General features: G+C 41.6%; 1 protein-coding gene across 3 annotated transcripts in view; it reads right to left on the reverse strand.

The window, feature by feature from the left end:
• PHF8 (PHD finger protein 8) overlaps nucleotides 1-18065 on the reverse strand; it is a 33058-nt gene extending 14993 nt beyond the window's left edge. For all 3 annotated transcript variants that reach the window (XM_070741281.1, XM_070741280.1, XM_070741279.1), the window contains exons 1-14: nucleotides 17910-18065; nucleotides 16633-16718; nucleotides 15620-15740; nucleotides 14012-14172; nucleotides 11589-11730; nucleotides 10225-10411; nucleotides 6545-6707; nucleotides 5538-5625; nucleotides 3955-4061; nucleotides 3739-3830; nucleotides 3029-3118; nucleotides 1709-1936; nucleotides 1426-1523; nucleotides 277-446 (exon numbers count right to left, since the gene is read on the reverse strand). In XM_070741281.1, coding sequence (XP_070597382.1) covers nucleotides 277-446; nucleotides 1426-1523; nucleotides 1709-1936; nucleotides 3029-3118; nucleotides 3739-3830; nucleotides 3955-4061; nucleotides 5538-5625; nucleotides 6545-6707; nucleotides 10225-10411; nucleotides 11589-11730; nucleotides 14012-14172; nucleotides 15620-15740; nucleotides 16633-16718; nucleotides 17910-18007 — 1831 coding nt within the window. In that variant the 5' untranslated portion in view covers nucleotides 18008-18065. The remainder of the gene's footprint in view (nucleotides 1-276; nucleotides 447-1425; nucleotides 1524-1708; nucleotides 1937-3028; nucleotides 3119-3738; nucleotides 3831-3954; nucleotides 4062-5537; nucleotides 5626-6544; nucleotides 6708-10224; nucleotides 10412-11588; nucleotides 11731-14011; nucleotides 14173-15619; nucleotides 15741-16632; nucleotides 16719-17909) is intronic.
• Nucleotides 18066-26789: the final 8724 nt, after the last annotated feature.

Here is a 26789-nt window from a genome sequence, read left to right on the forward strand (position 1 = left end):
TGAAATGTGTCCATCTGCCTATTTGATTCAGATTGTAGAAGAATCTGGGTTCTTTTCTTTTTTCCAAGCCAGCCTCAAGTACATGTACAATGAAACCTAATTCTGAGCTTTACTCCAAAAGACATTTTGAAGGGTGGCCTGGAAAAGAGATGAAGCAAGCAGCTAAACGAATGACCAGAGTTAGCATGAGTGAACCTGGAAGAGGTATCTGCCCAACCCAAGAGAAATGCATCCACCATAGGGAGCCACCAAGCATAGATGGAAGGTGCCACATACTGGAAAGCTTCTTGTGCAGCAGCAGATTCCTCCTTTCCCTGTGTGGGGTTTCGTCGATCTGCAGATCCTCCTCGGAATCTATATCTGGGGCTTCTGCATCAGAGGGGCTGGGTGGGGCTCTCATTTGTGCTCCTTTGTGGCTCCGGGTGCGCTCCGAGGCTTTGATTTTCCTGTCCAGGGATGGGGGGAGGGGAAATGGGAGGAGGAGAAACATCAAAACTGACAAGGCTGACCCGATCTGATGATTTAATCAATGGAGGCTACTATGCAGCCCATAATATATTCTCTGTTCCCCTTTTTGGATCAGCCCTACAAAGGTAGGGAAAAGGATTATTATTTTTCTTAAATATTGAGATGTTTTCTTGGTAAGTTAAGTGTCATCTTTACTGAAGCTATGATTTTTGGGTTAGTCTATACATGGGGAATACAAATCTCTGTTCTGCCTTTCTTGTCGCCTTTCTCTCAGCTCTGAAGGGTTGTGGGTTATAAACTGGAGGGGCAGGCAGTAGGAGGGGGGAGAAAAAGCAGCATCAGCTTCACTGCCTTGATCTCCTTGAAGGAAGGGAAGAATGTAACAACATAAATAGACTCAAGGCAACAAAAAAAGGGTAATGTGGAAGCAGGAGGTTTAACCTTAGTTAAGTGCAACGTTTTGCTACTCTGTATTATTCATACCAGCAACTCATATTTAAATGTGGCCAGTCTCTTTGCAACAAACTTGGGCTGTAACCACCTGCCAATCTGCTCACTTCTAGCTTCTCAAATCCTGGTCTTAACCCCCACTCTTCCACCTGCTCACAGCAAAGGAGGTTTTGGCACCGTTCTTTCTCCTCACCATGGTCATCTGCTCCCCAACATGGCAGAAATGGAAAGCTCCATCTTGCCCAATGCCTATGTCACACCCTACTGACCCAGAGTGTGCACACACTGGAGGGCTATTCTGGAGAACTGCTGAGGGCCGATTCAGTGGATAGTCTGCCTGTCTGATTCATGCTGAAAAATAAGGCTCTCGGGTGGCTAGGAATCTGAACAAGTCAGCATTACCGAAGTATCAGTTTGCCAATCTATGTCACCTACTTTCTTTCAGTCATACACACACACACACACCCTACACATCCCGCCCAAACAATCCCATCTTCAGAGGCTAACCTGGTGCCTCGACCGTTGGCCACCACCATGGACAGCTCTTCCTCTGTCAGATCAGGTTCTCCATCTGTATCATCCAGGCTGGAACTTGGCAAGTCAAGCTGGGCAAAGAAAACAAAAGAGTATTGGTCAGTATATGCTGAGATCACGAGAGGCAGGAACAGACCGTAAGCCACTAAACAAGCCCAGGTGCTGCCCAACCGGGTCCCAAATCCCTCCTATGGGATCACCTCCACTCCACCCTTTCCCCCACTTAGCGGGCACAGCAAAGCCAGCGGCACCTCACCTCCTCCTGGCCAGGACTCTCTGCACGTTTCAAGCTCTGCTGCCTCTTGTACTTGCGCAGCAACTGTAGTTCCAGGGCTTTGACAGAGGCAGCATCCTTTCGGCTGCCTTTCCTGCTCGGCTCCTTAGGACTCTGATCTCCCTTTTTGGCAGCTGCTGCACCAGGCTGGGCGACTCTCTGCAGGCCAAACGGGCTGCCAGTCTTCCCAATGTTTTGCTGGAATATATCCTGGAGGAGGGAGAGCACAAACGCCCCCAAGGAAGCATCACAAACCCCTCATTTGGATTGGAGGCAACCACCCTTGGAGGCAACCACCCCTGCTGGGCTCAGCGCCGCAGAAACACAGCTGCAATTTTCCTGGGGGGGAGGGGCAAGGCTTGCTAAGATAGAGTCCACCTCCTCCCCAGACACAATGATGAAATACTTCCAGCTTGCATTGGGTTTTTCTACAAGGAACCCGCAACTTTATGGAGCTAAAACATACACTCTGTTCTCAAGCCCGTCACAGAGTATCACCTAGGCAAGCTCAGAATTTCCCAAAACGTGTTACTAGACTCTCAGTGGATTCCTCTGCACGGACTTGCATGTCATTTAGGGTAAGCAGGGTAACTGTTTAAAAAACAAATGCTGAGGATGTCTGGTGCCACTTTGGGACAGAGAGAGCAAACTTGCAATCCCTCTCAGACACACTGAAGGACCAGAATATGTATTCTGCGGTGTGGTATAAACAGCTAGGCTACAGACTATGCCGTAGCTGCTCTGAGCACACCGGGGACCCTAAAGCCAGTAACACTTTAAACTACTGTGCCTTAGGCTAATGTGAGATGTCCCTATTTCCTACAGGACATTTAACATGCAGATAAGCAAAACCTGAACTAAGCATTTCCCAAGGTATGTCCTTGACTGCCATCCCTTGCCTGGGTGCAGTTTGGGAATGGCCTTGCAGAAGGGATTCCTGCCTGCCAGGAAGCTGGCCATTCATAGAAGGATACAATTTTTAATGTCAAAGGACAAAGTGGGATTGATAAACAGCCTACAAAATATCCTCATAAACGTTCAACTTTGCATTATTAAGCAACAGAGCCATACAAGTAAACTTTCTTGGTAGAAAACGAGTGGTTTTAAGCATCAGAACTACAGGATACAATATTCTTGGCCAATAGTCTTTTAAGCAAAGCACCAATCTCTCCACAAAACCGAAAGCAGGATCTTCTTAGGCTTAGCTTTAAGATGTGCACCAGATATGTTTCAGCACTTTGCTTCCCACAGAGGTGCTTTCAACTGAAGGGTAGGAAAACCAACGTGCCTCTTGATACTCACTTCCACCAGTCGGATCTCTTTGGCCAGGTCTTTGATGAGTTGCGCTGGACGTACTGTCCCAGGAATTTCTTCTTCATGCTCAGTCAAGGCCTGGGAAGAATAATATCTAGGCTACTTTTCACTGCCAAATTGAAACATCGCAGAAGAGCACAAAGGCTTTCGCCAATCTACTGCTTTCTAGGTATGCTGAACTATGACTCTTAGAATTCCCTGGCTGGATAACTGAGGTCGTCAGCCTATAACTGAGCCACTCTGGACTGCTCCTGAGTCAGAACATTCTCCGCTAAATCAGCCTTCCATTCCAAGATAAGTCTTACAGATAGTCATTGAGTTATGATCGTAATGGAGTTATAAGTCATAACGGTTGTAAGAGACGTTGGTCACATGAATGACCCAATTCTACATTTTCTGTGGTGGTTGTTAAATGAATGTATCGGTCATAAGTGTGAGCGCCACAGTTGTTAAATAAACCCACTGTTTAGCCAAACAAAAAAGCCAGGTTTTGGCATAGTCGGTGACCATGGGACACTGCAAATGGCCATAAATATGGCCATGTTTCCGAGCACCCGAAGTACTGTCACATAATTGGGATAGGGGAAAGAAACTGTTAGAACTTCAGATCCAAGTTGTAAGTCCCCTTTTCCAGAACCTTCTGGGTCCTGATTGCTACCCAGCCCAAATATCAAAAAGTTTTGGTCTCAGTCATTTACCTCCTTTTTAGTCCAGGAGCGAAATGCGGTATTGAGAGCTTTGGCACCATGAGCCAAATAGGCAGCTGGGTGCCTGCGGTTTTCTCGAAGGCCTGCCAGGAGAAAGAGAGAGAGAGAGAGAGAAAGAAAGAGAGGGGAGAGTACATCAGTGGTGGCCATTCTCATGAACTGCAGGGAGAAAGGAGGATACTTAAAACAGGCAAACTTAATACTCACCTCGGAAGATATCCAGGAGATGTTTGCCAACGTACCAGCAGATAGTTTCAAAGTTGGGGAATTTGAAGAGATCAGCTGTGCTGAGGCGCTTTTCAATCTCGTACGCCCTAAGAAGGAAAGAAGGAAGGAAGGAAGGAAGGAAGGAAGGAAGGAAGGAAGGGATATAATATCTTCCATAAAGAGGACATTGTGCCATGCTATTTTGCTGGACTACTGTCCTCAGATGGTTTGGTCAACAGCTGCCAATCAGAGCCATAAGAAGCTATCTAGGCACTGAACACTCATTCCTCTGACTTACTCCTCAGTTCTAGTCAGCACTGCATTAGGCAACTAAGATTTCATGAGGCATTTCCTAAGGACTAGATACATAAGCATTAAAAAGAAATCCAATTCAAATACAGTATAGGTAATCCTTCACCTAAGACAACTGAGCCCAAAATTTCCAATGCTAAGCAAGGCAGTTGTCAAGTGAGTTTTGCTCCATTTTATGACTTTGTTTGCTAGTTGTTAAGCAAATTGTGGCAGTTGTTAAATGAATCATGGAGTCATCATCATGAACTGAATCTGGCTTTCCTGTTAACTTTGTTTCTCAGAAGCTAGGTGGGAAGGTTGCCCAAGATGATGACATGACTCTGGTACACAGTGACTGTCATAAATACATACCAATTGTTAAGCGCCCAAATTCTTATCAAATGACCATGGGGATGCAGCAATGGTCATAAGTGTAAAAACCAGTCATACGTCACTGTTTTCAGTGCCATCGTAACTTTGCGTGGCCATTAAACAAATAGTTGTAAGTCGAGGGCTAGGTCTATTTAATTCTTCAACCAATATTAAGTTTGGTATGCTTCCAGGTATTTCTACTCCTACATCCAGGATCCTCTAAAGCAGTGGTCCCCAAACTACGGCTGCGGGCTGCATGCGGCCCACTAAGGCCATTTATCCGGCCCACGGGTGAGTGACAGGAACACAGGTACATACTTTTCTTTTAATTAAATTCTCTCCTTAATGTTCCTTCAAAAAGTACAACACAATTATATTTCTAACGTATTAATCATTATGCCAAAGTGCTTCCTTCTTTCTTTATACATTTTTCTATAAACCAAGAAAACCTTGTATAGCCAATCAGATGTTAACAAAAGAAAATTAAAAACAAAACATAAACATATATGAATTTCAGATTTCTTCCCTCCCTCTAACTAGTATGTTTCCATTTTGTTTTTTACTTTAAAATAAGGTATGTGCAGTGTGCATAAGGATTTGTTCATAGGGGTTTTTTTATAGTCCGGCCCTACAACAGTTCGAGGGACAATGAACTGGCCCCCTGTGTAAAAAGTTTGGGGACCCCTGCTCTAAAGAAATGATGCTATGCCAGGGCAGATCACTGCATTCTCTGCTTAAGTGTCATCCACATTAATAAGCGATAACTCAAGGTTTTTCACAGAACAAAATTTTCCCAGACTATCTCAGGGAAATTGAAAAATGAATTTGGAACCTCCACCCTCTACTTCCGAGCCTTGGCTTTTCCCTTGGTAGTTTCCCAAGATGCTGAATGGGGGCCAATCGCTCCCAGCCAAGCTTACTTGAGCTGCATCTCAATGTTGAGACTGTGTAGAAAATTGCCTCCAAAGGCCAGGCAGTCCACAGGGGTCAGCACAGCATGGATCCACCCTGAAAAGACAAGAGGTAGTAAGATGGTAAACAGCTTCTCAAGAACATTGACTGACTGGGAAAGAAGTGAAACAGTTGTTTCTGACCTGAAATGCCAAAGGGGGAAAAAGGACTTAAGGCATTTATTAGTCTACACGACCCAGCTATTATCTTCCATGGTTTCTACTCATCTGGTAATACTGGGCAGTCAGTGTAGTTTGGATCTCCTCAAGCAATGCCATCCAATGCCAATCAGACAGCAAGATTTCTTGGTCATGTGTCTTACCCCCTGGAAGGATATCCTTGCTGAGATCCATGTCTCTCCCTTCCAGGCCTTGCAATATGGAGTTTGATGGATGATGCTTTTGTTAGAGGGAGTGGGTTTGTGCAGATGCGCAAACTCTTTTATTCTCCCCTCCCCCCCAAATTGCTTCAAACCATAGTAATTTTGGAGTCAGTTGGCCTGTAAAACTCAAAGAAATAAACAAACCAACACTGTATGTTGGTTTGTTTATTTATGATCTATGACTGTAATTTGTTGCTTGTAACCTTAAGATTGTTATTAATATTGTTTCCTGATTGCTTATTTGACCCCTATGACAATCATTAAATGTACTTCATGATTCTTGACAAATGTATCTTTTCTTTTATGTACACTGAGAGCATATGCACCAATGGCAAATTCCTTGTGTGTCCAATCACACTTGGCCAATAAAGAATTCTATTCTATTCTATTCTACTCTAGTCTAGTCTATTCAATTCAACGCTTACATATAAATAGCCCTTTCCCAAAGTGATCTACAAATTGTCACACAAAACGGAAGCTACAGGAAAAGAAGCAGCCCAGAAAAGAGAAAATCAAATGCCCAAGAACCACAACATGAGGAATGATGCCAACTGGGAATGATATATGGTCAACCTGGCTTTTGGGGGCTCCTACCTGTTGGTATGAAGAGGGTCTGGCCCTGGCGGACAGGACAGCGATAGCACCTATCCACTTGGTCTCCAAAGAACATTTCATTCTGATTGGAGGAGCTGCTCCATGCCTCAAAGAGTGTCAGGTTGGCTGGAGTGGGACGTACCAGGTAGAAGATCTTCTCTCCCTGATGGGAACAATACAGAATAAATTGCCACACTAAGTCTCCTCCCTTTTCCCCCCCCAAAACGATAAAGTATTGAAAAAACAAGGTGCACATATATATAAGGGAAAGATTGATGCAATAAAGCACAGAGACATTGGGTATTTCTGCACTAATCTTTACATTTGTTGATGTCTCATGCACAATTATCGTATTTTTCCAAGTATAAGACTCACACACCCCCAAAAAGTGGTTGAAATTTTGGGTGCGTCTTATACTCCAAATGTAGCCCTACCCACCCACCAGCCCCCACCCTGCGGTCTCCGTGCATCCTCTTCCTGGCTGTAGAGATTGCCATAGACAATGGCTTACATTTTTGGGCTCAGTGCCTGACGCTTTGAGCCTCCAAACACTCTGTCTAAGAGCTGTCCAAGGCTGCGGGGATTGCCAAAGCACATTGCTGCCTCCGTGCATTGCATTCTAGGCCTCCGCACACCCCATTTTTGGCCTCTGTTGTGTCACGTTTTTGGGTGGCAATCAGTGGCGATATGCTTTGGCAATCCCCCCCACCTCACCCACTTTACTCACTGGAGCTCTCTCCAATGCATGCGCTCACAATCATTAAACTAATGTGCCAAAGCTGACTAGGACACTGTAGGCAGAGGCAGAATTTTTCCCCCTTCTTTTCCTCCCCCAAAACTAAGGTGTGTCTTATACTCTGGTGCAGTGTTTCCCAACCTTGGCAACTTGAAGATATTTGGACTTCAACTCCCAGAATTCCCCAGCCAGCGAATGCTGGCTGGGGAATTCTGGGAGTTGAAGTCCAGATATCTTCAAGTTGCCAAGGTTGGGAAACACTGCTCTGGTGCATCTTATATCAAAAAGATACAGTAGACTGTTCCAAGGCCAGGAAAAATGCTGTTAGCCTCACATTTCAGAGGTAGCATTTGAAGTGTAACAGAATTACAAACACCTTCCTTGTGTGAGTCAGCTTGCACTGTCCCACAGATAATCTTGCCCAATAATTTTACCAAGCTTCCCCTGCATGATTCTTTCTTTTTTATTACAAACATTGGCACAGCTTTTTTTTCTTCTTTACATTATATCTTTCAGGACCAGATGTCTTTTATACATGAAGGAAATCAAAGACCACAGTGCATGGCAAGGTAACAGATGGTCTGGGCCAAGAACAATTGAATTCTAAAGAAGAGGTGTGCTAAGTAACACCATCTGCATAACTTTCCATATTTTGTACAGTTTATAATGAGGGACATGAAGATATACAGTGTGCTGAAGTTCCCGTTTTCTGGCTGCTGAAAACCTTTGCTTTGTTGCTGGCTACAGCTGCAAATTTCCCAGGCCATAAGGACTAGTTTGCAAATGACAGCGGAGATTTTCCAGGTGCTGAATTCTGCAATTATCATCCAAATGTGTCTTTTTGTGGCATAAACACATCTTTGCAATTGTAAACCAACATTTCATGGCCTATTCCAAATAGAGTCCAAAAATAACTCATCCACTCTTCCCCAAACTGTGCTTTCTGTGCTGGATTTCAAGCTACCATCATCCCCAGAAACCTTTCTTAAAATATACATGTGCTTTCAAGTCAGTGTTGATTCCTGGTGATTGTCTAAACTAGTCCCTGATATTTTTTTTTTTATTTGCCAAGATTTCAGAAATGCCTTGTCCATGCTTTCTTCTTAGGGCCAAGAGAGAGTGGCTGGCCCAAAGCACTCAGATGGCTTTGTGCCTAAGACAGGTCTGAACTCATCACTTCTCAATTTGTAGTCTGATGCTTTAACCACTACACCAACTGGGCTCTCATATTAAAACAGGAGAAATGGATAAAATTAAAACCATTACATCCTTTCTTCTATGGATTCAGTATATTGTCTTCATAACGACACCTTCACAAAATGCCTCTGAACTCTTTTAACAAAAATCCTTGTCAGAAACGAATGACAATAACAACAACAACAATAATAATACTGCCTGTCACTATGAAGCCATGAAAGACAGCTGCATCCCAACAACTTGGACCACCTGTGGCAAGGATGAATGCAATTTGCCTAGTTCTCAGTTGCCCTAGGGAAATTCACTAACTGATCTGACTATATCAGTTACTGGACTATACCACATCAGAATGTAACTTTGTGTCTTATTTTTACGCTGCTACTCCAAACTACTACAGGTAGTCCCCGACTTACAACATCGATCCATTCCTATGGGGTGTCGTAAGCCGAATTTCCGTGTAACTCGGAATACTGTATTCCGATTTACACGAATGGAGGCGGCATCAGTGGCGTCTTCTTCAAGGGACCAACAGCCGGTCCTTCTCGGCGCTGCGTTGCTGCAGTCTCCGAAGCCGCCCACCGCACAGATCCCCTCACCCACCACCACTGCCGCCACCGTTCGGGCGAAGGGATCTCCGCGGTGGGTGGCAGCGGTGGCTCCGAGGCCGCCCACAGCAGAGATCCCCTCGCCCGAATGGAGGTGGCGGCTGCGGCAGCCTCGGAGGCTGCAGCAACGCAGCACTGAGAAGGACCAGCTGTTGGTCCCTTGAAGCCACCGCTGCCTCCGTTCGGGCGAGTGGGTCTCCACGGGGTCTCCGAAGCCACTGCCCACCGCGGAGAACCCTTTGCCCGAACGGAGGCGGCAGCGGTGGCTTCGAAGCTGTGCCCAGATCGTCGTAACGATGAAACGTCTGTTGGGGACGACGTAACCCGGGGACTACCTGTATTACTTTCCTACTTCAGTTACATCAGTACAAGAAAACCTTGAAAACAAAGATGCAGTGGTTCGACTACTGTAATGCTCTCTACATGGGGCTACCCTTGAAAAGTGTTCGGAAACTTCAGATCGTGCAGAATGCAGCTGCGAGAGCAGTCATGGGCTTACCTAGGTATGCCCATGTTTCTCCATCACTCCGCAGTCTGCATTGGCTGCCGATCAATTTCCGGTCACAATTCAAAGTGTTGGTTATGACCTTTAAAGCCCTTCATGGCACTGGACCAGAATATCTCCGAGACCGCCTACTGCCGCACGAATCCCAGCGACCGATTAGGTCCCACAGAGTGGGCCTTCTCCGGGTCCCGTCAACTAAACAATGTCGGTTGGCGGGCCCCAGGGGAAGAGCCTTCTCTGTGGCGGCACCGGCCCTCTGGAACCAACTCCCCCCGGAGATTAGGATTGCCCCTACTCTTCCTGCCTTCCGTAAACTCCTTAAAACCCACCTTTGTCGTCAGGCAACATCTCCCCCTGGGCATGTTTAATTTATATATGGTATGCGTGTGTGTATGTCTGTTAGTATATGGGGTCTTTTAAATCTTTAAACATTTTAAAAATTGTTAGATTATTTATGATTTGTTGTTACATGTTGTGAGCCGCCCCGAGTCGTCGGAGAGGGGCGGCATACAAATCGAATAAATAATAATAAATAATAATAATAATAATAAGACCATTCAAACATCACCCAGGCATTCTGCCAGTTCTGAAGCTATGCGTAAGGATCCTCCTTCTTTCCCATATACCAGATTCTTACCCGTAGGACATGGTACCAGACAGAGGTGCCCCCAAAGTCAATGTGGAAGTCCGTGTAGCTGTCCCGCACTCCCATCAGGCAATACTTTTGTACGCTGGGACGCTCAAAGACTGACTCTCCTGGCCACAGGTTCTCCACCCAGGACAACTTGCGTACAATCTTTGGGGTCTCCACCAAATTAGATAGCCTGAAAAATTGTAAAGGTAAACAAACAAGGTCATCTTATAGAAACATAGAAGATTGACGGCAGAAAAATATCTCATGGTCCATCTAGTCTGCCCTTATACTATTTCCTGTATTTTATCCTAGGATGGATATATGTTTATCCCAGGCATGTTTCAATTCAGTTACTGTGGATTGACCAACCACGTCTGCTGGGAGTTTGTTCCAAGGATCTACTACTCTTTCAGTAAAATAATATTTTCTCACATTGCTTCTGATCTTTCCTCTAACTAACCTCAGATTGTGCCCCCTTGTTCTTGTGTTCACTTTCCTATTAAAAACACTTCTCTCCTGAACCTTATTTAACCCTTTAACATATTTAAATGTTTAGTTCTCCTTCCAAATGACCCGAGAATGCTTTTGGATGGCTGGTGGAGAGACTCCCTACCGATGCTTAAATCCATCGTCTGTTCCCCCCTGTCCCCCGCCCCATTGCCTCTAGGAAAATATGACAGGAAGAAACATCTTCATCCTACTTTGTGAGAAAGGGAATAGTCACAACTTATCTTCCAAATAATAATAGTAGTATTTGAGTTGTAACTGTAATAGGGCCTGCTTATTATTTTGTAAATTGTAACATTTGTAAAATGGGTCAGTCACACAACTAATCTAATTGTATGCTCTTTTGAAGTGGTGCTTAAGCGAACCTAGTGGTTGGCCGTGTGAATGCTGCAGTGGTTCAGCAAACCCATTATTTACTATGCCACAGTTTGAACTGTTGGACTGAGCATCCAAACTGCAGTCATGTGACCTTCAGGGGGAGGGGTTCCTGACCATCAGAATTTCGGATTTAGGTCACAAGTCCTCTTTTTTCAGGCAAGTTATAACTTTGAACAGTCGTTAAGTGGCCATTTGTAAACCAGGGACTATTTGTGATTGATTTCTCAGAATATTCAGCCCATATTAGCCGTCCCGCCACCCCAGCCCCATTTGAAGGATGGAACAAAATGGAGGACTTCTTTGTAGCCCCTTCAGGCTAAATAAAACCATTTGGGGGGGCAGGGAAATAATATTGTAGATCTTGTAGATCCAGGTTCTCCCAAAATGGGAGGGGGAGGGGAACTGGAGCACAGAACAAAAATAACTGGACTGCTTTTGCAGTCTCATGCACCCTTTCTTACAACCTCCCTGCAGTTTTTTACCTGGTTTCTGAGAATTCCAGACTGATGACATTGAGCACTTTCTCTCGACGGCTGCTGCAGTAGTAGCTGACAAAGTCACCCAGGCGCATCTTGAGGTCAGCTTGGCGTGCCACGTCAATGACATCAATCTCCTTGTCTGCACCTGATAAGAAAGAGATGCACCTTACGTTGAGCATGTCAGCTGGGAGGAAGCAGCAGCAGCAGCAGCAGCCATGTTTCCCTGAGTTACACCCTAAAGTTCACTGTGGAGCAGGCAGCGAATTCATAAGCTTAGTGATGCAAGCATCTTCCCCTCTAGTTGTCCTTTCCTCCAGTACCTTGATCAGCAACTGCTACTTATACCCAAGGGCCATAATGCCATTTCTGCCAAAGGCTGCTAGGCTAGTTACTACACACATACAAATCTACTCTTACTTTCAACATCCAGCTAAGGATTTTCCCTTTCCAAACTCTGCATTCATACAAATGCCCTAGTTCTATATTAGAACCTAGGGTGTTGCATGTGAATTGCTTATTAGCAATCCATTCTAGCCAACCCACAAAAGCAACAATAGAAGCTACATTCATTTTGAATAATAGCATTTCAACTTGCAACAATGGAAGATGGGTTGCCTTTTGCATTTAAGAATATGCTATCCTCTGAATCTCCTTTAGGGAAGGCAGGCAAGCTGATGTCATCTATCATTCTCTGAATTATAACTCTCACACTTGCTTGCCCTTTGCCCTTTGATAAAAGTTGAAGTCCAAAGTATCTGGAGGTCACTAAATTGCCTTAATCTACCATAAATCGTACCAGGTTTGAGGAGTAACTGAGAAATAATGATGCCTTGCATACTTTTTTGATGCTCTGCATCAGACCAAGGAAGCTCAGGAAATATTCCCAACAATTTTGGATAACGTATGCTCCAGAAGAAGATAGTAAGTGAATTAACTTGTGGAGAAACCTCAGAAGTAATGTGTTTTGTCTGGTTTTGAAGTAGCAGCTGTGTAAACCCAAGCACTATAGTTTATCCAACAAGCTATCATTAGAACGAAGTATGACTCAGGGTAATGTCTGAACTAAGCCAATGTGGGATTGTAAAAAAATTCTGCCCAGGTTCAAGGAGACCTTAGCCTACAGCTATACAATAACTGCTATTGATTGGAAATCTCTTATTTGTCTTTTATGATAGAGAAAAAAATTAAATAGCATTAGGAATTAGCAGGTCAAGCAAGGCTAACGGATATCTGCTTTCTTTGAGCAAAGCATGGGTAACCAATCTGGCAAAGTACTAGCACCTCTCCAAGCAAAGAGCCCATATAGCATTTTCTCTATAGGATTTATTGAGTCCATAATTATAACTTGGAGTTAGAGTGGAGAACTTACAACTGTCCAGATACTGTAGAAATAAGTACTTCCAGCATCCTTATTAGTGATTAGCACTGTGGGAATTAAACTTGAGAACCAGCTCAGTAGTTATAAATATCAAATGCCTGAATTTTGAGGATTACTGTTAGTCAACAGCAGCCCAAAACAAATAAATACAAGAAGCTATTTAATTGGGTCTTTTGTCTTTTTTGCACTTTAAACATCACAAGCCACAAATTCCTGTGCAAAAGTGAAGCATGGAAGCTATAAAGAATGTGTTCTTAATTCAGTTTAACAACTGTTATCATCTATGATGGACAGATGTGCTTGCAAAGCCAATGGTAGGATTGCAACAAACGGTGGTTCAATCAAACATACAGTTGTCTCCCTTCCCTTAAGCTTTAGTTTTTCTGTAAACTGAAGAATCTTTGCTGAGGTGCAGTGATTGAGAAGAACCACATCCTTGGCCATAGTTCAAGTGGATACATTCCTCATTAATGCTGGAAATTCCTCATTAATGCATTCCTCATTAATGCTGGAAGTACTTATTTCTACAGTATCTGGACAGTTGTAAGTTCTCCACTCTAACTCCAAGTTACAATTATGGACTCAATAAATCCTATAGAGAAAATGCTATATGGGCTCTTTGCTTGGAGAGGTGCTAGTACTTTGCCAGATTGAGGTGCAGTGACTGAGAAGAACCACATCCTTGGCCATAGTTCAAGTGGATACATTCCTCATTAATGCTGGAAATTGAGGGATGACCTTAATCTAAGCAGCCCGTGATGACAAACAGTGTGGCTTTGTTTCATCAATCTCTGATTAAAGGTCATTTGATAGAAGTGAACGACAAATACTAATTTATACATTTTTTAAAAAAAATACATCCCTTTAGCAAAAATTGGCCTTTTGCTTTCTCGGCAGCCTATGGCACTAGCTATATCCTGCAAAATAGTGGGAGGCAGATATTTTGGATTTCAATTCTCTCAACTTAGCTGGCCCTTGCAAGAGAGTTCTCCCTCAGGTCACCAATGGATGTTTGCCTGCCAATCAAACCCACTCTCCTAGCACTCACCAACATAATGCTCCACATCACGGACAGTGAATGATGGTGGAGGAAGAGTCATGCCTAGGCCATCCTTCTTCAGGACCAGGAGAGGCACGCTGAAGCTGTTCTCTTCCAGGAACTCCACAGTCAGTTGTGTTCCACTTGGCTTTAGGATCACATCATCCGCACTGAGGAAGCAGGGGGGGACAGTCAAACCAAGGCCACACACAGCTGTTTTCTGTAGCATACTTTCCCAATTTGGTAGCCTCCAAATACATTAAAACTACAACTCCCAGAATTCCCTGGTCAAAATGGTATAAGTTGAAAGAAACATCCAAAGCAATGGGGGGGACAGAGGTACAGCATTGGGACAGTTGTCCTCTGCAATGGTTTTGTGTAATACAAACATACCCTGTATGTTACACTTGTAACACAATAAACCTGATAAACTTTGGCTGCCTTGTACTTCATGACTGTTATAAAGTTTGACTCAATTTTTATTTTTATTTTATATCTAATCTCCTAAGGCTCTAGGTTCCAGTGCAGTTATATATTTTTTATTTAAAGTATTATTTATTTAAACATTAGTTTATCTAAACATGTATTTATTTATTTGAAGATTTATTTAAATGTTTATTTATCTAAACATTTATTTATTTAAACATTTATTTATGTATATATACACACATACATTACATACATACATTACATACATACCTACATACATACCTTTATTTAAAACATTATTTAAAGCTATGCTCCATTATTTGAGGTCTTGGAGCAGCATTCAGAACACATCAAAACATTCAACATCCTTTACGAACTGCCTTTCCTTTTAAATTTAAATTTAAACTGGCCATTTGCACGGAGGAAGAAACATAATTATTTGATTCCTTTTCCTTCAGCAGCTGTTTGGCTATGTCTTTGGAGACCTCTGTGCAGCTGCTTGTAAGGTGGGGCAGCTGCAAAGAGTCTCCCTATAGAGACAGCTATTCTGGTGCTGAAGGAAACTGTGAAAATAAATAGTAGTGCAATCCAGACAGGAAAGAAGGGGATTTTACCAAAAAGCAACCTGCTCTCCAGATTCTATCAAAATGGGCTATTATCCAAAACTATTGTTTAAATATTTTCCCCTCAAATTAAAAAAAACACTACTCCTGGACCTTTTTAAAATAAATACCTTAATATAAAGAAGCAGCACTAAACCTTGAAAAAAAACAAAATGGGCTGAAGAAATATAAGTATTTAATTGCTTCATTAAAGTTAAAGCAGTCTTGATATTATCGCTGGGCAAGTTTCTTAATTCCATCCTGCCCAACTGCTGCTATCCGAAAGACCACAGATCAGTAAATCTTGGCAAGGCATTTCGGAAGTTGCCGAACTATAGTTCCCAGCATCCTTCTAAAAGAGAGCTAATAGGAAAAGCTCCTGGAAGTTGTAGTTCATTAAATATTGCCCATTCATGAGCAGAGAAATTCTTTTTGAACAAGTTTTACAATAAAATTGCCCAGAGGAACTGAAAGAAAGGCTTTGATTTAGATAGAAATCAATCGTCATTCCACAATATGGCTATTTGAAATGGCATTTTTTCTTTTTTTCTGTAATGGCTAAAACATCTCTCAAGCATCATCTCACCTAGGAAATGTCCTGCTGCGAAGTTCTTTGATGAATTGACTGCTGCCGGTCTTCACTGTCTTGCCAACCTCTTTGTTCACAGAAGATTCAGACTGTTTTGGATTTCCTCTGCGCCGTTTCACTTGAGGGAGGAAGGGAAGAAATCAAAATTACAGAAAAGCATATAGACAATTTAATAACAGCAGTGCAGAGGAAGAGGATATCCCATCTCTATTTTGCTCAACTCAAGGCAGCCAACATAATGTTCCTTCCTCTTATGAAGGATCTAACAAGACTAATGATGAAGTAAGCCTGCCCAATATCAATAATCATATTTCAGAATGCCAAAATATGATTTATAGATAAATACAAACAACTCATTAAAAATAATGTGATTTTGATGAGTGCAAATCACAAGCTTGAAAAATGCCATCAATCTCTAATTTTAGAAGACAAAAAATGGGTTGTTGAAAATTTTTACATATTGGGGCTGAACTAAAAGGTTGCCTAGATCAATGAAGGCTTTTAAAAACAGATTGTGCAATGTATGTTTATTATTTATTTGATTATATAATTAGAATAATAAGCACACAAATTATGCACCTAGACCTAGAGCCAAATGACACACATTTGTTCAATGTGCCTATCTGAGATAGAAATGGCTGAACAGAATTGTAATAGCTGTAGATATAAGTAAAACTCTATAGCTATTACTCATTATAAAAGTCCTGAACCTGTCACTCATCATAAAATAAAGAGTAGAACAGCAGCCCATAAAGGTAAGGAAACTGGGCTAGGCATGCAGGAAAAGCTGTGCAAAGTTGACAAAATATTCTCTTTAGTTTCCTTTAGCTGGCAGAACTTGTCCATTACAAATGGTTTTTTGAAGTTATTATTCACAAGAATGTTTACAATACATATGTATATTTTGGCATTGGTGATAAAATAGTAACCATGCAATCATTAATATATGTGTTTACATTGTATTAATTTATCTTCTTGGAAGTGTAAAATATAAAGGGACAATAACTTACTGACAGATGGTCCGTGAAGCAGTTCACAGTTGGGACAGTGATACAAGTCAATGTTGGCTGCCGCATCCTCTTCTACTCCAACACAACTTGAAGAGAGAAAGAAAATGGCTTGTTTTGCCTCAACACTGACTTTAAAAAGTTAAGACCCAAATGTCCTTTCTCTAGCCTGGAAGATCCAGGAAGCTATCACATCTCTGAATCACAGGCGGTGTAAGTGAATTCTAAATGTTGATTCTACAGGCCTAAGAGCTGAGGAAGATACTGGAGGAAATGATCCACACTTTGCTTGATAGGGGATCTATCTCTGATCTAGTCCAAGAAACTTTCCATGTTCTAACCAGTATAATTCAATAGCCATATTTTTGGACTATAAAGCTTAATTACTATCCAAATCCACTTTATTTCAAAATCTACAGAGTAAATGCTATCCATTCAGTAATAACTTCAACAAAAAGTCTTCACGTAAAATTGTTACCCAAATTTGTCTGAGTAAAAAGGAACAGGAAGTGGTGTGGAGTTAAAAACACAACAAAAATAGACTGAGAGCTACAGTGTACTTTAAGTTCAGATCCTGCTTATCCTTGAGCAGGTGATTCAAACACAATGACCGTCTGTTTATACCTGAGGGAATTTATTTATTTCACCATTTCTTGGCGCACCCAACTTGAAACACTTCGATTGCGGGAGGACAAGGGGCAATGCAAACTTATTTCAGTGCAGGGCTTAAGGCAAGGATAACAAACACCATCCTTTCAGAATGATGGGATATGGTTCCCTTATTTCTGGATTCTTTACAATGAAATTCTTTACCATTGGGAATCCAACTTCATCCCCTTACCTTTGGTTTCCCTCATCTTAGTTAGTACCCAACTTCTCTTGCCAATGACACCCCCCACCCCCCCATCTATATGAAGCATGCCATGAACACCTTTGTACAGATTAATCCTTGGACTCAATATTGTTGCCTCAGACTATTACAAGCATCCCATGCAGATAGGATACAATTACTTACCAGGGACAAGAGTGGTTTTTCAAAAAAATAAAGCCTCACTGAATTCTTTGCAAGGTGAATTTCAACTGCACAAATCTTAGCCTGACCCAGCTAAACAATCCTGAAAGCAACCACCCGCTTAGTGCTGCTATATTGTTGGCCCATGGCCCTGGAAAACGTCCATTTACATTAGCACCCAAAAGAGAAAAAAAAACAGGCTGAGGCAGTTCAGCATGACGGAGACCTGCAAACCAGCCATTTCCACTCCGCGTTTTGGTTTCTCACCCTGCCGTGGAACCAGTCCTGGCAAGCATCACACTCGATCATGAAGCGGGTGACATCGTAAGGCAGGCGACAGAGACAATACACCGGGACCGAGGCCATGGTGGAGGAAGGGGCCGCTCCAAGTTCAAGCCAAGGAAGACCCCCCCCTCCTCAGGAGATCAAATGATATCCAGCCGTCCGCTAGGGCAAGCCGGAGAGGCTCCTCATGCCGAGGCCTGAAGGAAAAAGTCCTGTCCCGGCTGGGGTTAAGAAGCGAGGGTGGGAAAAAATGCATTCACGCGCAACGCACCCACATCCCAGGCACCAACTTTTTGTGCAAAAAGAAAAAAAAATGCAGTTGTGAGCCTGAAGTCCGGCCGGCTTTTTTCTTCTCTCCGAAACAAAACAAAACCAGCAAGGAAAGCGACTGGTTTTAACCCTCCGCAGATCGCCTTTCCGAAGCCGTTTTCGGACAAACCTCACGGGTTTTTTTTTTCTTCTTCAGGGGCTTTTCCCCAAGAGTCCGAAAATCCTCCGAAACGTCCCCCCCCCCCCAAAAAAAGCTCGCAGCGCCTCTCCTCCTCGCTCCGTCCAGAAGTTTGCAGGCTCCTTTTTCTCTTCCGAGGGTCCCCGATTTTCCTCCTGAATTCAAGAGGAGTCTCTCCGTGCGATCGGCAGAGCCCGCTTGCCCCCCTTTCTTCTCCCGATGGTCCCCGGGGGGGGGGGGGTGAAGAGACCCTCACAGCTCTTCCTTCAAGCCCAACAAAGCGCGCTGCGGCTCCTCGCTCTCCAAGGACGACCTCCGTATTCCCTTCTCTCCGAAAGAGCGAAATCATTGTTTCCCTCCCTTCCTCTCATCCCCCTCCCCCGATGCCCATCCGAGTTCCCCCGTACCTCCCCACGACCTTGTCTTGTAAGGGGAGGGGGCTTTCCCTCTTTTAAATCTTCCCCTCCCCCCCTTCCTTCTTGCCCCGGAGCCGAGACTCTGCCGATTGCTCTGCACGCCAGATCCGGGCCCCTTTTCCCCGGCGGAAGCGACCACGCTAGGCCGGGGATCGAGGCCTTCCCCGAAGCCAAGCACTTCCTTCTAGGCTTTTCGGCCGCTGAAAAGGCCCTCCCGCGAGGTCTAAGGGTCCCGGGCTTTTCTTTTCTTTACAGGCTCCCAATAAAGTTTTTATTCAAAACAAGGGAAGGGAGAGGAAGCGAATAGAGGAGGGGCTGGCGGCCATCTTAGGAGAGGCAAGGCACGGGCGCGCGGGGGAGCCATCTTGGGAGCGTCGCGGGGCCCGCCAGGCAGGCAACGTCCAACGACGATTGCGGCAGCCATTTAGGGAAGCAGGGTCAAGGGAGAGCGTTCCACCACAGAGACGAACGGAGCGGTGATGGAGCGCCCTCAGTCTCCATGAAAGAAGGCGGAACATTTGGGGTTATCTCTGACACGGCGGATGACGCCGGAAGTGACGGGAGATCGGGTTTTAGCGTAGCGCTGAGGCAAATTGTCCCTCCCGGAGCTCGTTTCGTGCCATAAGAGACTCCCCGCCTCGCCGTCTGCACTGTCCGCCTTATATTTTCAAAATTCAGCCTTTTTCTGTTTGTGGAGAAATGGCGAGTTTATTTCGTGGGGTTTACGACTGTGCTGAACATAATATGCGTGTATGAAACTGCCTCTGCAGTACAGGTAGTCCTCGACTTACAACGCTTCGTTGTAATTGCAACCGCAGTGGGGGGGGGGGAAGCGACTCGGGACCGTTTTCACGCTCCCGTTGCAACATCCCTAGGCCCATAGGATCCAAAATTCAGAAGTTTGGTGACTGATTCATAAGTTATGACGGTTCCGTGTGTGTGTGTGTGTGTCACCTGATCCCCTTTTGTGACTTTTCTGAGAGAAGTCAACAAGGAAGCCAGATTTGCTTCACGACCATGATGTTGACTTAAGACTGCAGTGATTCAGTTAATGGCCTTGGCAAGAAAGCTGGTAAAATGGGGCGAATTCACTTCATAAATGTTTCACTTAGCAACAGAAAGGTTCTGCTGCTCCACTGTAAGTTGAACACTACCTGTAGAAACTGAAATAGAGCATGAGATGGAGCTTGGTGTGTGCAAGAGGTTTAGGAATCTGCTGCAGGGTTTTTTGTTTTGGTCCATCTGAATGTTCACATGACTGCCTAAACTGGTTCCTACAGTTTTCTTGGCAACATTTCCTAAAATGGTTTGTCATTGGCCTTTTGTTCTTCTAGGGCTGAGGAGAAACATTGGCCTCAAATCCAGTCTCTGTAGTTTCTTGGGAGCCTGGTGCCTAAACCAAAGTGGCTCTGTGTTATAATTATTTTAGGGTAAAAGGCAGAATGGGGTTGATGGACAGCACAAAAATTAAATGTAGGATTTTGTGCAATTTGGGAGTAAAAATGCTTGTAATTTTTTTATTTTATTTTATGGTCTCCAACCTTTTTTTTTTCAGGGAAGCAGCTTCAGGAAATCCTCAATTAAGTATACTGGGGATATTTTTCAGTCTGGATTCAGGCCTGGTTACAGGACCAAAATGGCATTGGGGGCACACATTTGGATGGGGAAGAGGTAGTTTTTCCATCCTTGCTCTTTTTTTTATTTCTTAGCAACTTTCAATACCTTTGAGGGAAAACAATTGTTTTCTGGATGGGCTTCAGGGGTGGATATGGACAGCACTGTATTATGCTGGTTCTCTTCCTAATATAATTCTATGTAGTTCACAGAATACAAACTATAATGTTCTATGATTGAGAGAAGTAATATCTACTGAAATTTGACTACTGGCATTCTTAATTATTATTTTTTTATGAAATGGATTTCTTTGCATTTTACAATTTCCCCTCCAGCAGCTTCTGCAGAATTGCAGCTCATACCTAGTAGTGATTTGAAATGGTGGCCTCAAAGCAGAACCTAAAACAAAAGAGATACCACTTTTTCTTTACTAAAAGAATAGACTTTATTAAGCATTGTAAGTCTTTCTCCATCATCAACAGATGAACAACGCACCAAGATTCCACCAGCAAAAAACATTCCCAAAAGACACCCAAGCTTTCTGATCACAAACCTACTGCAAATTTCCCCTGATTTAGAGCAACCTGTCCAAACTTACACTGATTAAAAAACCCAACAACCTATGGAGTATGTTGTGGGGTGCAAGGATTGGGGAGATGGGAATTTGATTATCAAGATTGGGGTGGGGACAGTAAAGATAACATTTATCCATCCACTAAGAACAGGTGTTAATTAGCATAAAAAGAAATATTTTTAAAAGGTAGAAGGGAATAATGTATTGATCATTAACTTCCCATATAAATAAAGCATGAAACTTGCAATTGACGGGCTCACTAACAAGAAAAATCAGATTTACTCTGTTCAGCAAAATTATTGATTTGTATTTTTTTAAGCTAAAATCTTAGGCTAAACATTTTGAAAAGGCAATTGTGGAGAGATATATATTTGGTAAAAATGCAATGTCAAAGTTACTCAAGGAAAGTATGAGGGAAAAGACTGGCTTAAAATAACAACCGAGTTTGTTTTTACTTTTAAAAATCTCACTAGGCATTTAGTTACTATCAACAAAGCATCTACCAAAATACAAGAGCAATGGTTATAATCAGAAAAGGTGTACATCCCATCTGAAAGGGTAATATTATAGACAGATATGGTGCTTGTGGGAAGAAAGGGTTGATTTTTCAATATTGAGGACAAAAATCTAATCTGAAAAATAACTAGAAAATGAGCAACAGTGCCTGACTTTAAGCAATGACCAGTAAATAGCAGTTAAAAATGGTAAGATTCGTAACAGGTGTGTTCATTAGGTTTCCTTTAAACATTAAAGGTGGACCTTAAAACAGAAATCCGCACAGGTAAAACCAAAAAGCAGAAGAGGTTTTTGGGAGGGGAGAGAATGGGAAGAATAAAAAATAGAAGTACATGCATATTTAGCAAATTACATGTTGTAAGTTAGCTACTATAATGATTCAACCTTGGTAGTAAAATTCTGCTAACTACGTTAAAAATAAAAAAGAACACATTGTAGTTTGTGTAGGACTTGTGTGGCCTAATCTTAACCATGCTTACTTAGAAGAAGAGACCATAGTTTAATGGGCTTTTCATCCAAGTAGCTACAGTTAAGGTTTGCACTAAGTTATATTTGAAGTTGAGTGATGGGGGGAAAATGGTGGTTCTCTGGCCCAAATGGCTAGTTAGTGGCACTGTGTCCTCTTCACAGGCTCAAGTGTATCTATGTATAATTTGTGGATTGGGATACCCCCATTCCCCTCCACAAGAATCATGTCCCTGTTGTAATAATGTTTGTCTGTCACTTTCCCCCAGGGATCCAAGGGTTCACTCGTTTGGTTCTGAATCCAAGAAAGTGGAATTCTAAACCCCACCAGAAAAAGCTAAAAGCTCTCCCTCCCTGAAAAGGCTCCCTAGTCTTTTCAAGTATATATTATATTGAAAGTATATTTGGAATATTCCATTTTCTTAAGAGTTCCAGCCAAGTTAACTGGTAGCAAAAGCTTAGGAATTGCTAGCCACAGTCACAGTTTTCAGTACTGCCTCAGAATGGGATGAATGACTCCTAAGAGAAAGGCAAGTAATCTTGGTCAACAGGTTGGTTTTAAACTTTCCCTCCCTCCCTGGTGACAAAATTATGAAGGAAGCATGCTAAAACCCCATGTCTATGATTTGATGGGTCAAATCCTTACAAAGGTTGTTGAACTCCAGGAAATAGGCTTTAGAAGTTCAGAACTACAACTGAATGCCACAAAAAGATTCATTTTATATTTCTGCTTAAGAGATGTCTTCCTATATTTTAAAGGCTGCAATCTGAACTCAGAAAAACACTTAGTCACATTGGTAATTTAAGATTCACTGGATGATGGGTAGGGAAGAATCGGATTATTTCCATGAATGTTCAACATTATGCTAACTCAGCAATTAATACACATGACAACACAGATGGAGTAAATGGGCCTTAATTCACTAGAATACTTCATAATCTATACCAAAGATCCCGTTCTAGAGGGAATCTAGACTAGGATCCCATGGCAAGGAACACTCCAAAACTGATGAAGTTCGATTTCCGTAATCTCTACTTTAAGGATTATGGGAGTTGAAGTCCATCTCAAATGGAAGGCATCAAAATGGGGGCTACCAGGCAAAAGGGTTACAGAAATAAATGAAAAGGAATGGCCAAGATTCACAAATACTTGAGAAAACCTTTGGGTCAGTTACATTTCCCTAGAAATCAACTGCAAAGAACTGGACATTTGCAATTGATTGCAAGTTTTGTTTCCAGTGATCCATAGTTTTTTTTTACAAATGCAAAACAAACAAAAAATCCTCCCTTTTCATATACTTTCATATTATCCATAATGACTATTTTAAAACTTTTAAGTTTCACAGGTTATATTTCATTAAGTTTCCAGCTTTCTAGAAGTGCAAGTATAGAGAAAATAGATGCTTTGTATATTCAGATTTCTGGAGGCTCACTTACAAGCTAAAGTTACAATATCTTTTTTTTACCAAATGATCAGCAGTGATAAACACTCACCCGCAGTGACATTTGAAATGAAACACTACGAGATTTTTAAATTTGGATACAAGGGTTTGAGGGCTACCTGTTCAGCATCTTTAAAATCTGAAGCCTCAACTCCAAAGCAATACTTCAGATTTCTGATTTCACAAGCGGACCTCAAAGTTCATTAAAAACACCGGTTTGTCATTTCAGGATTTCAATTCAAATTAATTTTAACATTACTATTTAAGGCATAGTGTAACCTGTATTAACATTTGATTTCTGATCCGTCAAAAAATTTAGTAACTATTGTAAATACATCTATTAGTTTAGAGAAAGATGGGGAAGTTGCATTCTTTTGCCCCCAAATAAAGACAACAATATGAAGACCTTACCTGTTTTTCAAAGCACAACCCAATCAAGCACGATACTCCTACTGTAATTCTAATCAAACCTTTTTCAATCTGGTTCCCTCCCAAGATATGTGCTGGACTTGAGATCTCCCAATTTCCTAGCCAGTGGACTGGGGCAGGCTATTCTGATCAAAAGAGAAGAGGGTCCCTAGGAGAAAGACTTATTTTGCAAAAATAGAACCTCAAATGATATTAATCAGCTCTATCTTAAAATTTAGGCTTAAAATTAGTTTAATTCTCTCAAAGAAAGGCTTAATTACAAAACCTTTCTCCAGTTTGAATGACTTCATCCTCCAATATGATTCCTATTTTAAGTCTGCAGACAGGAGCCATATTAGGTTGACCCAATTTGGGAAACTGCAGTAATTAAAACAGTAAAATTTAACACATTCAAATCCACTGTTGCTTTAAAAATTCACCAAATTATTGCTTTTTGCTGTGGATTTTAAAAGGTTGCGTCATCTGGCTCATATTGTGGAGCAATGGACATTGAATCAGACGCTTTTTAATAAATGGTCATGTAAGTGAAAGCATAAACTTATGCAAGTGAAAGACGCCTTGACCAACAGGTGAAAATAAAATTACATTCAGAAATCTAAATATATCAATGGAGAAAGGGGTGATTCTTTGGATCCAGAAGGGAGAAATAAAATCAGTATTTTTATCCATCTCTTTGGCTCTGACACAACACGACTTTGAACTGCATGTTTTCATTATCCCTCTTACAGTCCCTAGAGAAGCACTTTGCACTTTTTACTGACTATTTTAAAGCTGCGTGATACTGTCTATTGTTTTAGATCAGCAGACAGTAAGCAACTCAAAATAAATCATGCTTCAATCATCTACATCTTTAAAATTATCCAGGATGTTTATCAAGGGAAATTGAATAACATTACAGTATTTCAAACCTCATTATCTACTAACTTAAGTCTGCATACTCCAGATCAAAACTAAATGAAATTTAATCTTCAAACATTGAATTTTGTTATGGATATAAAATGGTCAAATGCATATCTCCACAACCATTTTCTAAAATGTTAAAAAAAAATCTGTCTCAAGTTAAATATAGGCATCATTTTCAAGATCTGAAATTTCATCCAGGCCCCTACATTTTATAGAATCTCTGCTAATATGAACAATTAGGATTTTTTTTAAAATCAAAATGACTTACCGTATATTCCATCCCACTATAGAAGTACAGTACAGAACTCTGTGATATTTTTATATTACTTGTAAAATGAACTAGTTTACACCTGAAACTCATTAATTTCTGCAACCCAAACAGACCATAAAACCACATGAATTCTACAGGGCTTCAGAAATGGGGATTGGACCAGAATGGTTATTTTTTTTAACTTTGCAATATAGTCAATCAAACACTGATCCCATTCTCAAGAGTTCCCTGCATAATCGACTAACAAGCAAGTAGATCTGTAGTTCTGAAATTAGACATCAGAACTGGCAAAGATTTGGCTGCACAGACATTTGCTGCTTTTAGGACAGAATCTTGCCTCTGTGAATACTGTCAAACTAAAGTTGACACAAAGGAAGATGTCAAGCTATTCATCAAAGTTCACTTGGGAGTTCCATTCCAAATCAAACAATCAACCTGCATCATGAAATAATGTGATGGTTAAATCGAAGTATTTATCTTTCCCATCCTTTATCATGGGAATAGAATGGTACTTCCTTGTTAGGCCCAGATTAAAGCACATTTCACAATGGAGAGGCACAGTCTCTACAAATTTAGTTGTTTCAACTGAGACCAGGGCTGGGATATCACCAGAAGAAGCAGATTCCTCCAATCTTTGATGTGTGATTTACACTTCTGCCTTGTTCTGCTATCATAAAAGCATGAATCTTAGGGCCATTGTAGAAAAATTCAGATCTGGATTTCACATTTAGCAAAAGATAATAGCTGCCAACTAAATTTATGATGGAACTTCCATTGAAGAAGTAGAGATGTACATCTCCCCTCCAAATGCTATCCAATGCTGTAAGTTCATAACCTTAGGATTAATATGTGCTGTTATAACTCTAGATATAGGATGCTACCTATATACCTAGGCTAAAAGAACTGTATTCTAAATGGTATATTGGGATTTATTTATTTATTCATTTTGCTTACTAGAGAACTGAGTTTTATTTTGAACTTTCTTGCAAAAAAAAGTAGAACATTTAAGATGTAATTGAGGGACAGCAACAATTCACAATATGAAAAAACCAAGAGAAATGGAAAAGAAGGGATAACTGATTAAAAAAACAAATCCCTCAAATATAAAAAAAATTATCCAGGCAATCTAGATTATTAGTACTCAATGGAATCCACTGATCGAATGCCAGTTGTTCCTGAATGAAAGTTGGCCTTGAATCTTCAAGGCAATTTTTGCATTGGACAACTAGCTTTAAATTATCAGCAAAGATTAGAAAGAAAATAAGATTGTAAAAGACTTGATTGCTAGTTCCATTAATTCTGCAAATATATATAGATTGTTCTGAGTTCGGGTTTTGCCCCGTGTAATATTTTGAATGTCTAGTTGTAAGCTTCGTGCTGCTGTAAATATAGTTTTAACTATATTTAATTATATTTACAGCAGCACGAAGCTTACAACTTCAGCCTGATGATGGTGAATGTGATTTCACCGCAACGTCGCATAGACATTCAAAATATTACACGGGGCAAAACCCGAACTCAGAACAATCTACATACATATACCCGTGAAAATCTATGAAAACATATATATATATATTTGTATATGTGTGTGTGTGTGTGTGTGTGTGTGTGTATATATATATATACTTTTTTTTAAAGGAAAAGATGGTTTCTCTTTGTTAACTTTCGAACAAGTACTTCAGAATAGGAAAGACATCAAATTGCGAGTTCTTCACAACTTATTCAGCAGAACAAAAACTCTTTTCAATGTTTAGAGTGTCAACCCAATCAGAATTATTAGTTTTT

The sequence above is a fragment of the Erythrolamprus reginae genome, chromosome 2 (genome assembly GCF_031021105.1).
Source record: "Erythrolamprus reginae isolate rEryReg1 chromosome 2, rEryReg1.hap1, whole genome shotgun sequence".
Taxonomy (NCBI): Eukaryota; Metazoa; Chordata; class Lepidosauria; order Squamata; family Dipsadidae; genus Erythrolamprus; species Erythrolamprus reginae.